Source organism: Lolium rigidum, chromosome 3 (genome assembly GCF_022539505.1).
Source record: "Lolium rigidum isolate FL_2022 chromosome 3, APGP_CSIRO_Lrig_0.1, whole genome shotgun sequence".
NCBI lineage: Eukaryota > Viridiplantae > Streptophyta > Magnoliopsida > Poales > Poaceae > Lolium > Lolium rigidum.
The window spans coordinates 89,854,518-89,867,275 of NC_061510.1; the positions used below are offsets into that span (position 1 = coordinate 89,854,518).

Below are 12,758 nucleotides of genomic sequence, written 5' to 3' on the forward strand. Positions count from 1 at the left end.
CTCAGAGTCGTCAGAAGAGTTACGCCGACTTAAAGAGAAGAGATTGGGAACCGAAAGTGGGAGACATGGTTTATCCGAAGGTTAGCCCAATGAAAGGACTTAAAAGGTTCGGAGTGAAAGGAAAGTTAAGCCCTCGATATATTGGACCATTTAAGATAATCAGCGAATCGAGGAACAAGCTTTTGAGTTGGAGTTACCGGCACAACTAAGTCAAGTTCATAATGTATTTCATGTTTCACAACTCGAAAATGTTTGAAGGCACCTGGATGATCCTATCACCTATGAAGAAATAGAATTGCAATCCGACCTAACTTATGTGGAAAGGCCCGAAAAGATCTTAGAAGTACAATGGAAGAAATTAAGAAACAGAGCAATCAAATATCGCAAAGTGCAATGGCAACATCATCCCGAGCGAGAAGCTACTTGGGAGACGGAAGAAGAACTCGGGAAGTCTTACCCCGAGATGTTCAGTACCAATCTTAACTTCGGGACGAAGTTTCGTTATGGGGAGAGGCCGTAATAACCCGAACATAGGAACAACGAAGGGTAGATTTAGAAATGGGATGTGCATTTCATTGCAAAACGGGGGAAATTTTCGCGCCTTATTGCAACTAAACCTAAGAGGGATCGAGGTTCTCTCTCATTTTGCATCTAGGGTTAGGCAATGTGAGTTAGGGAAATTTCGACATGATCTCTTTTGTAACTTGTTACTTTGGGGAATGTTTGCATTTGACAAGTGTTAATACATTAAACTATAAACATTGAACAATATAAATGGAATTCATAATTTAAACAACTTTGAATTTCAAAGTAAATCATAAATACAATATGTAATTCAGAATTTAAACATTACATAAATCCAAAAGCTCATAAACAAAAACTTGAGCTTTATTGATCATCAACACATAATACATAGTCTTTACAATATTCTTGATACAAGAATTGATAAATAATAAACGTAAATGAAAATGGAGATTACAATTTGCTCCTATAACTAAAACCTAAACTAAATGCTTGAAAAACATATTCTGGTCATATTCAACTTCAAAACCTGCAAAACAAATCACAAACACTAGCCGAATATAAGTGTTAGCTCAAGATTCAGCTTAGACAGCTAGCAAGTGACACAATCTTCAGCTTGGACAGAACCAAGTCACAAGACACTTGTGCTTGTCCAAAACCAGGACAAAGACAAGATAGGATCGACAGCTAGACCAAAACCGAGCAGTTCACAGGGGCTCAAGTTTCAGCATATGAGAGCACACAGCTCAAGTGTGTCAGGGCAGCAATAAAGCAAGGCCATGCAAAGGCATAGTCACCAAGCATGCCAGCTTGTGTGTCATGGCCAGGGAAGAAGTAGAGACCATATAAATAGGCACACAAACCCTAGAACCAATGGCACAGATCGACCAGATAAGATCATCGGGTAAGGGTGAAGCAAAACAAGCATAGTTCATCTGTTCTTGAGCAAGAACAGAACCAACACACAACTCCTCAAGCCACCGTGAGATCATGGTGACCTAGAAGATCATCCAAGCTCTGGAGGTGAAGGGCCGTGAACAAACCCAAGTCCGCATCAACAAAGCATTACTTTCTAGGAGCCGGAACAAGGTATACCTAGTTCCCGGAAGAGATCCAATGGATCTAATCCATCATATGCATAAGCATGGGATGAGCAGATGCTCATATGGGTAAATCATCACTTGGTTTTCACCAAGGATTACCGCTACCAAAAGCTACTAAAACGAAACCATCCGGATACGTGATCTGGTGCACGTAAGCTAGACAAGATGCACGGATGCACACTAACAAGAACACATGCACAGATAGCACCAGTAGATAGCATAGATTAGCAACTAAGACTACACAAGAAGATCCTAAGCAAGCAACCATCAGAAACCCTAGATTTCTTCACAGGCAAGCATATTGGCATTCATACTTAATATGATCCCCTAATATGCAAGCAAAGTTGAGTAGCCAACAAGATCCAACCACTAGGTGAGCAACCAGTCAATAGCAAGGCTACTGAGGTCACATCACACTTAGCACCAAATAAGAGCAAGCCAAATAGACCACATCACTATCCAGAAAATGGATTCGAGTTTAATTGCTTGTAAAAGAATCATGAACAAGCAAACTCATATACAAGCAAGACATTTAAATCATCACCGCATAAGCAGCTCATCATAATTAAGTAAATTAAGCATGAATTTATCACAGCATCCATGCTAAGCATGACAACAAGATACTCGTTAAGCAATACAACTTAATTCATAGCCACTAGAGCAAGTAAGCAACAAGACACAGTTGATGCTTGAGCATCGCAACACCAAATAAGTGAACCATATAACCACGCAGTGTTAGCCAAGCATAATCATCGACAAACAATTGATCAAATTGATCAATCATAGCAAACCAAGCTACACAGAGAGATTTGCCAACAAGCAAGAAATGATCCAATGGATCATTAGATTGCGTAATTAGTACTCGAATCATGTCACGTGCACCTCCGGCACACACACAAGTGTCACGCATGCATCACAAGTACACCTAGACAAGCAAGCATGATAGTCCAAGAAGCATAAGCAAGTCATAACCAAGCATAGCATGGAATAGATAGCTTTTGAGCAAGCACAAGAGAGCATGGCAAGTACAGAGCATGCTAGGAGCAAGCAGAGAAGTAAGCACAAGATAGATAGCAAGCAAATCAACATGTGCCAGCATCAAAGAATCGGTACTCGACCATGAACTTGCAGTGAAACCGAAGCACAGAAGATTGCGCAAGCAAGAGTATGACTCTAGATGATCACAAGACCACCAAAGAGCAACAGATCATGAGGAGGAAGAAGAACAGTGGCAAGGGAGGCGCACAGAAGAGAAGGAGGAGGAGCAGAGAACCTTACCCGCGCTCGGAGGCGTAGGCTATGGCATGGCGAGGCAGATGCCCGCGCGGCCATAGCAGACCGCAAAGCCAGTGAAGTCGCCGGCGTTACGCCGACGAACACCACCACAAAGAAGACACAGCATGGAGACGACGGCACAGGCGCCGCAGCGCAGCACCCGCGCCGGGTCGGTCTCGGAGGCGCACGCGTCGACGACGAAGGCGAGAGCTCGTCTGAGAATCACCGGATCGCCCATGGCGATTCTCCAGAGATCCGGACCGAGGCGATTCGCCGCGAGAGGACGAGAGGAGAGAAACGGCTCGGACGGATCGATAGATCTCGCTCGAGGCGGTTCTAGATCGGAAGGTGGCCACGGCGGAGGAGGCCGGTGATGGCCGGAGCAGTGCGGCGGCCATGGCGGCGACGCCATCGCCTCGTGGTCGCCGGAGATTAGGGTTAGACGAGCGAGAAGAGGGCCGAGTGAGAGTGAGAGTGGTGGGCCGCTCGGCCGCCACCAAACCCAAAAAGGGGGCCAGCCTATTTGGGCCGTCCTCGGGTTAGTCTATTGGGCCGGGCCCAATATGAGTCCAAGGGGTATTTTGGTCTTTTTCTAATTAATAAAAGATCAAAACTTTACCAAATTTTAATAAATCATAAACAACTCTAAAAATCCAATAAAAATTGGATTTATGAATGAAAAATAAATCTTAACCAGTAATAAAATATGAAATGGAATTTATGAAACAAATTCAAAATCATGAATTTTCGAATTTAAATAATCACTTGGAATTTTCAATTATTATTTCCTTGTATTTAAAATTCAAGGAAAAATCTCAAATAAGTTCAAAAACTTATTTTCAAACATTTCAAAATGAGATTCTATTATTCCAAGTCATCTCTTTTGAACCGAGAGAATTTTTCCCTGAAAACTACTATATTCCCTTTTATTCCAAAAACTATAGAGGTAACTCTATAATTTCAAATTATTTTGGAATGACTAAGGTAATTACCAAGTAAACTCATGTTACTTTGAATTGTTGTACTTTGTGTGAATTACAATGATTAATACTTTTAAATCAATTGTAAATTACCGTCAAAGACATAAATCTTAAATACAACCCTAAATTGTAATAATTCAATGGGGTAAAGGGATTCAACATAAAATAATACATCCATGATTGCATTATTTGGATTTTTATAACATTGTCCTTACCGGACAATGATGCTTCTACGTAACCCGAGGTCCAGGTTCCATCAACCGCATTGAACCGCACTATCTCGCAGTCCACGTGCAAGTTCACCCTTGCTCATGTCAACTTGATTATCTTCTACTACTTTTAATGCAAAGCTATATACTTATCATTCCCTGCATCGCAAATGAAATGTTAATTTCCAACTATGAATATGACTATGTGGCCGGCAATGGAACCATGGTATGTGTTGATATGGTGGAGGTTCCATTGCAATGGGTTATATCACCCTAGGATTAAATTACCAATGCCGTCCAGTTGATTCTAGCGCCGTACAAACCGCGTTGACCATGAGATCTATAATGGCTCTGGGAAGCCAGTCGTATCTTTTCCCTTCGCACGCCAACGGATTGGTAGAGCCGGCGGGGTGTTGGAGGCACTCGCCGTAGGTTGGGATGGCCTTTAAATCCCCATCCATTAGTGATGATGGCTCTACGATCTATGAAGGATTGTCCAAAGTACACCATGAGTAAAGCCGTATTATCGGGGGAAGTCTACTGGAGGTGTACGGGTGGACAAAAGGGTGGGTTTGCAGTCGCGGAGAAGGCGGTGTGGGCTTGGATCTTTATACCTGGCCTCACACCAAAGGAAGTGTGAACGGGGGCAAGTCCTCGCGGATGGCAAAAAGGGTGAGATCTCTTGTGGGAAAAGTAACGCACCTCCGCAGAGTGTATCAAATTGTGGCCGTCACTCCTTGTTCCGGGAAGGAACTCGCGAACGCGGCAGGAAAGGAACTCCACGAAGTTCCGGTCAACCCGTGAAGACCGACGGGCATAGTTTTCATAATAAAAGCAACCTTTTGAAGAAATGTTTGCAAAACATGCATTGACCTCGCGATTTCCTGATCAATGGTCGTAGCTAGTGCATCAAACACCTTTTATTCTTTTAGAACTTGCCGAGTACCTCTCGTACTCACTTTCTTTCGACACCCTTGCTAGACTCGTGATCCCGAAGTGGAGGCTATCAACGATGGAGCACCGAAGGAAGCTACGAGCTGGTCTACGAAGAACCCGATCTTACCGGCGGAGGGAAGGCGTAGACTATGGGATAGTCTACGGACCAGAGGACACGGAGGTGGAGGAGTAGTAACATACCTTAGTATCATAGAGCCGAGCAACGTAGAACTTACCTAAATAAGTTGTTGAGCTCTTTTCATATTTAGTATAAGTTGTAATGGTACTTTAGTAGTCTCTTAGGGTGTTCTCATAGGACCTCGTGAGAATACCAACTTGTAAGACAATGTTTGTAATAAAGTATGGAGTGTTATGACCTCGCAATGTTTCTGTTGTACCACTCTGAGGGATATGGCAATTTGTGAGGAAGTCCCTTCACAAAGATCATATCAACGACTTGTATACTACAACATGCAGTGGTATGCTGGGTCACCGCAGAGTTCCGGAAAGCTCCGCTGGCGAATGGAACAGTGCATATTTTGCCTGCAGTTTGCCGGATCGGGTGGTATTCGGTCGCGCGCACCCATGTTTTTATTCCGACCGTTTGGTTCCGGAGGGAGCGCCGCGAAGCTATATTCTGTGTTGACATCTAGTGACTTTTTGGTCCATGGTGAAGTCAGAAGAAGGAATATCATGAAGGCCAGATTGGTGGACTGACTAAAGGAGGTTCGAGTCAACGTGGTGCTGAGGGATCTGCTTGGCTTTCCAGGCTTGCAGCAGTGGTATGCATGTGGGGGCGGCAGCACAGGGAAAGTTCGGAGTCTTACCTCTCAGGGTGAAAACCCAAGGTCTGGCCTTAACTGGTTGTGCCTGTCAATGTTCTTGTTGGAGGCATTGTTTTGAGAGTTGAGACTATCTTCAGGGAGAAATCCTAAGACCTTTGGTCGGGCGACGACGGCGCTGGTGCACTGTTTCCTTCTTGAAGGCGTTGCTTTTGGAGAGTCTGTACTTCAGGTGTTGTCACGGTGGTGGTTGTATTGTTGTTCCTAGGTCTAGAAGGCTGTAGCGGGACTTTTAATTTTTTAGTTTTCTTTTCTCTTTTTTGGCTGTGTGTATCCGTACTGCCATTAGGGTGGGGCGTTGTTGCAGAGGCTGGGTGTAATTAGTATCTTTTGATATCAATATATTCCCTTTATCAAAAAAAAATCCATCAAGCAGATCGTAGAATCTTTATGGACTGATTTATACCAGCAAGCAAGAAAGTCAGAGAAGGTGAAATTTCCATAATGATTATTACTGAACAAGAAAAGTGCTAAACGTTGAGTTGTTGATTACCAACATGCAAGGAAATTACAAGTTCAGGGTCTGTACGTTTAGAAAAGTTTTCTTATTACCAAACCAAGAAAGCAGCAACACAATTACAGAAATTTCAGAGTTGTACCAATCAGCAACCAAGCAAGACGATTACAGAGAATTCAGAGTTTCTATCGATACCAAGAATCCAAGATCCACAGGACGTCCATTATAATTGCTTCCAAACAGTCAGGATTTTCTTGGTAACCAAAGCAACAAGACGATTAGGGGAAACTCATTCAGAATTCTAATGATACTAACATTCATAGCTCTTCAGTTACGGTAGAGCCTAGACATTCTTGATCATCCACAGCTCTTCAATTCGGAGTTAACTTCCACCAGCGAAATTACCCACGATGAACGAAATCTACATCTGGTACGACTGCAGCGGCATAACGTCGAACACCAACGTCGCCGCCGGCGCGAGCCTGAGCTGGGTGAGCGGGTCGTCTGCTCCGCAGGACATGCCACTCGACGCCGCCGCGCCCGCGCTGGCACTGACATCCCCGGGCGCCAGAGGGAACAGCTGCAGGCACTCCACAGACGCGGCCGAAGATGTCTCGGCATCAGACATGTCCTCGTCCTCGGGCGCGTGATGAGGCAGCGGAGGGCTTCTCCTGTCCATCCTGACATCGCCCTTCTCCAGAGGAAACAGCGGGAGGCAGCCCGGCGTCAACTCGGGGCCTGCAGCGTGGCGGCAGGCGGAAGGAGCCCAGTACTGGCGCGGAGGCCCCTGGTCGGCCGCGGAGGCGGAGGCGGAGGCGTGGCCGTGGTGCTTGCGGAGGACGGAGTTCCAGCGGTTCTTGATGGCGTTGTCGGTGCGGCCGGAGAGGAACTCGGCGATGGTGGACCAGCGGTTGCCGTAGGCGGCCTGGTACTTGACGATGAGCTTGTCCTCCTCGGGGGTGAAGGGCTTGACGACGTCCACCCGGGGGTCGAGGTGCTGGCACCAGCGGAGGCGGCACGACTTGGCGTTCCGCCCGGGCAGCGCCACGCAGATGGTGTCCCAGTTGTGCGCGCCGTGCAGGCGCACCTGCTCCTTCAGCACGCCGTCCTCGTCCGAGCTCCACATCGCCTTCCTGGTCACCTGCGGCGCTGCGGCGGCGGCCGCGGCGACGGCGGCGTAGTCGGAGCCAGACGTGCCCGCTAACGACGACGGCATCATCGATCGACCCTGCTTCGCCTCCGGTGTTCCGATCGGTCGCTTCTCGCGGGACGGAGTTTGGTGCTCGTGCGATCGCGAGAGGCCGGAGGAGAAAGTTGATGCGGTGCGGGTGGTGGTGAACGCCGGCGCTGCTTGCTGCCTTATATAGACGGACGGTGGTTAAACCTAGGTGGAGGTCGGAGCCGAGCAGGACTCGAAGTCGAAGCACGCGCGCGGCTTCTGCTGCAAGGAAAGGCGGTTGGAGCCGAGGCGGAGCAGGGAAGCGAGTACGCGAACGATTATGGAAAGTTTAGATCGGAAATATGCTACTCTTGGATTCTGGAGATATGGAAAGCGATTACGGGATCCACCAGGATTCAAGGATATGGAAAGTTCTGATTGGAGATTGATGGGTGGCCGATATCATCAGGAAGGAAACACTGCTACTTGCGCCGCGTACCGAGTTCAGCGCGGAGACTAGTGGGCGGCAATTTTGCAACAAGGGACACTTGGGTTCTGCACATGTACTTTCCCTGCCCCTAGTACGTTGTCAGGACCCAAGTGTAAGATTCAGTTACAAGTGTGAAATAAAATCGTGGACATGGGTTATATATAATGTTGTATCTTGTGCACATTAAATTTTTGATCCAAAATATGATAATATGTGACCTGTGGAAAAAAAGACCAAAGTGAATAGTGTTATTGACTGAAAGTAAGGATAAGCAGAAGAAGCAGGAACTTATCTTCCAAACCAGTAGCATGCTTTTGATGAAATAGTTCGGAGCGAGCGAGAGACCTTTTTTAACAAGGAAGGAGCTATTCACATATCATTTGTCTTTTTTGTGCAGAACAGACATTTTCAAATATTTTGATCCGCATAATGCATAACATAATATATGTTCCAGATTTCTTTTCATATTTTTGAAAACTTGGAAGTGTAACATCTGAATATGGGGTGCATGTGCAACTAGTTGCAAATGAGAGTTTTCCCTGCACTAGTACGTTCTCAGGATCAAAGTGTAACCGTGTAAGATTCAATTACAAGTGTCTCCAGTTGTTTACTCCTTGAGGGCAAGTCGTTTCTTAATAGGGGGATTGTTAGTACCCGAGTGTAAGATTCAGTTACAAGTGTTACTTGATCAAGAGACAATTACCGTGGATTCACCATCGGATGGCTCAGAGAACTTCACGCCAAAGTGATCAAGCTAAAAAGTCAGTTGTTTGAACCTACTCGCTTTACAGCCAACCACTATGTAGTTTGTCTTCTTCTTTGTTTTGCTTTATAACTTGAACTCCCCTAGGGATTGGGCTTGGGCATCAATCTATAAGTGGGTTAAACCTTAGCCTCTTATCTTGATGGTCTGGCCTTATCTTCATCGTAAGGTACTGCATAATCCTCCATGCTCAATATCAGAAGTGGTAGAAATTCACATGTTCTTCTACCTTAGTACTGAAATCCATAGTCCAGTCATATCAAGTGGTATTAAAGCCTTCTGTTTCCTCAAAGGCGTTGGAATCTCACACAAGTTGGGATTGGGATCTCTCGTAGAATCCCCCATCCTTTCCCTTGATTCCAATAGCGGTGTTGAGCTCCGTCCTCAATCGGAGTTGTTAGTGGCGGCACAGTTCAGTTGCAAACGGGGAAAAAGGGGACGGTTCATGTCGTTGCTTATTCGACGGTACTCTGGTGAGAGGATCCTCATGGAGGGGAGAGAGAGGGGGGTCATAGGATGAGGAGTCACTGGGACGGGGACACACGACCTGCCTAGCTTCGGAAACCTCACGACGGTAGCGAAGCCCTACTACTAGTTATCTGGGATTATGAGGCAACTTGTGTGAGATTACAATGAGTTGAGTTATCTCAAGGGCTCCTAGGATCCGTCTTATCAAGGCTCTGGATCTAGGGTTACACGGGTAGAGATCCTACCGGATACGACTAAGCCTAGACTACGTTAAGTATTTCTTGTCGTGCACATCACAAATCCGAACGACCTTCACCATGAGCCGGATCTGGCACCTTGTCTCCGGGCCGGATCCCACTGACATAGGCATCCCTGATGGGCCTGCCGAATAAGGTACCCGGGAGTAACTGAAGGCCCACGACCTGTCGTCGTGGGGGACAGACAGATGCCATAGGATGGCTTAAGTTGGGGCCGAATGGGCGCAAGAGGATTCGGGGGAGGGTTTTTGATTAGATTGGATGAACTTCCGGATGCTTTCCTCAAGAACTCAGCCAAAGGCAAAGGTAGAAGAAGAAACACACAAGGAAGAACTCTGCTCTAGATCTTTCTCTTCATTGATCTCAACAAGTTACAGGTTTGTGCATACAGGGTTCTCTCTAGGTCGATCCTCTTGTGTACGGGTGTGCCCCCTCCTTATATAGGGGAGAGGGTGGCTTACAGAGGAAGAAACCCTAATGGCATCTTTGACTAGACAAACTACTTTACAAAGTTACTTTAATCATAGATGACACCGGGGTCTTCTTTAATCAGGGAGGCTGACGTCCTCCGGCTTCTTTCAGCGTCACCCTCCTCTTTGGCGTCAGGGCTTCGTTTAAAGCTACTTTGCTTAGCTCATCTTTGTCCTCTAGCTCTGGAGAGAATCTTTGACCAGTCTTGCCGACGTGCTACAGTGCACTTCTTACCGGTAGCCTGGTATCTTCTTTATCCGGTTCCGGTATACCCCTCTTGGGGATACCGGCTTAGCTTTACTTAGCCAAACTCTTAACTTTGTGCTCCGGTATAAACATTAAACCGGTATCTTGACGGCTCAAACCATCCGGTTTGGCATGCCTTTGGCATACCGGGGGTCATCCCCCCAACATTAGTCCCCGAAGCTGGTATAGTCCGGTGGATTCTATCCAACAGACCATGCCAGGTTCCCATAACTTAAGGTACCGGTTTAATCTTTCCGGTGGTCAATTTTTAGTTCTTCCGGCATCTTTGCCGGACTCACATTTCCTCTCTTTGCAAGGCATCTTCCGGTATCTTTTTCTCCGGTATCTTTGACATTAACTCTCTCCTCGGCGAAGTCGAGAATTTCTCGGGTACAGTGCCTGTCAGTGACATGCGCACTGTACCTGACGCGCCAGTGTCAGGGGTCACTTCCCTTCGGCTTCTGCGGCAGCATTTATGGCGCCACAACGGATCCCCACCGCCGTACCGGATCCGTGTGGCTTCCCTGTGGCACTATGTTTTCTGCGCGTGTAACCTCGCGCCACGTGGCGGCCCACGATGCGAACCGCCACGGCCCAGCGGTTTCTGGCCCATTACCTCTTCTTGCTATAAAGAGGGAGTGCGGTTCCACTTCATCTCTTTCCGCATTCGCCTACTTCCCAGTGCTTAGAGCTCCTCGCCTCGCGCAATCTCCTCGCTGTCGGTCGCCGCCAGAGCCCTGCTCCGACGAACTTGCGCCGTCGCTCTTGCTGCGCCGAAGATCTTCGCCGTGGAGAGATTCACTGGTGCTTCTTCACCGCCACTGCTCCGAGTTTCCTTCGGCGATTCTCACCCTTCTCCGTCGCCAGCCTCCGTCGGCCCTCACGAGCTTGCCGCCGCTCCGGCGACCTTCTCCCCAAGCGTCTCCGCCGCCTCAGGTTAGGCTCGACTCGCATTTACATCTTTTTTTCTTCGCTGTTCAGATCTTGGGCCGGTAGAATATTTACTTCCTCTTTTCTTTTGCTTTTCCTCTTACTCGTAGATCTTCGCGCGAGGGTAGTTGTTGGGAAATCTGTTTTTCGGGTAGATCTGTATGTCTAGTGAAGAGTCCTTCTCCGAGTCACCCTCCAGTAGCCATCGGAGCGAAGCATCCGACGGTCTCTGTTATCACCAGATTTTGGACAAATCCAGAGGAGGGCCGGGCTTGGAAGGTTACACGGGGAAGAACTCTGAAGCGGCCTTGCACGGAGAATTTGGGCTAAGTTGCCCGTGTATCTTTAATTATGGTAGATTGTATCCAGATTAAAAGTTAGAGTTTATCTCGTGCACGGTTTAGTGCACGCCCACATTAGAAAGTCCGCTGGACTATAAATATGTACCTAGGGTTTATGGAATAAACAACAACTCACGTTCAACCCAAAACAAACCAATCTCGGCGCATCGCCAACTCCTTCGTCTCGAGGGTTTCTATCGAGTAGCGACATGCTGCCTAGATCGCATCTTGCGATCTAGGCAGCACAAGCCCCACGTTGTTCATGCGTTGCTCGTATCGAAGCGCTTTTGATGGCGAGCAACGTAGTTATCATAGATGTGTTAGGGTTAGCATTGTTCTTCGTTTAAGCATGCTTACGTAGTGCAACCCTTGCATATCTAGCCGCCCTCACACCTATCTCAGGTGTGGGGGCGGCACCCGCTTGATCATTATTTAGTAGATCTGATCCGTTACGATTGCTCCTTGTTCTACAAGGATTAGTTTAATATCTCGCAATAGTTAGGCCTTACAAAGGGGGAGGATCCAGTGGCACGTAGGGTGGCGTTCGCAAGTCCTAAACAGGATGTTCCGAGGATCAACTTCATGTTGGTTTTTAGGCCTTGTTTAGGATCGGCTTACGAGCACCGTGCGTGGCCGCGAGGCCCAACTCCGGAGTAGGATGATCCGATTATGCGGTGAAAACCCTAAATCGTCGTAGATCTCATTAGCTTTATCTTGATCAAGCAGGACCACCAAGTATTCGTGCACCCCGTACGAATCATGGGTGGATCGGCTCTTTGAGCCGATTCACGGATAACCTCGAGAGCCGATCGAGGCTCGTATTTAATGTTTACATGTATGCCCCGCAGAAACTAAGCGAGGCATCCCCATCACCTTCTCCGACCAGGTATAGGTCGGTGGCACGCCCTGCACTTCGCATCGCCGCGTGTGATCGGAAGAGCATTGCGGGCCGTCGCTCGGAGGGGTCTCAGCCGGCCGCAGCTCTAGGCTCTTCCCGGCTCTACGGTGTTGACAAGGCCGCTGCCCGCCGGTGGGTTTTGGCAGTCAACACATTCTCGGCACGCCCGGTGGGACCAACGTCTACATCAACCACATCGCCATCTACATCCGAGATGGCGGACGGCACGCCCGAGTCACCTACGAGGAGCTGCCCGACGAGCTCAAGAAGCAATACAACGAGATCAAGGCCACCCTCGAAGCCGACCTCATCGGCTCCTTTCGCAGAACCCGTTCCCATGGCATCGGATGGAAGGGATTCTCACCTCAAGGTGCACTCGATGGGATAGATCTCTCCGCCCGTCGGAGGAAC

The 12,758-nt window shown here is 47.7% G+C and overlaps 1 protein-coding gene across 1 annotated transcript; it reads right to left on the minus strand.

The window, feature by feature from the left end:
• Positions 1–6,745: 6,745 nt before the first annotated feature.
• On the minus strand, positions 6,746–7,450 carry LOC124700137 (transcription factor MYB77-like). The gene has a single exon (XM_047232312.1). The coding sequence runs from the start codon at positions 7,448–7,450 to the stop codon at positions 6,746–6,748; it is 705 nt and encodes a 234-aa protein (XP_047088268.1).
• Between the last annotated feature and the right edge of the window lie 5,308 nt (positions 7,451–12,758).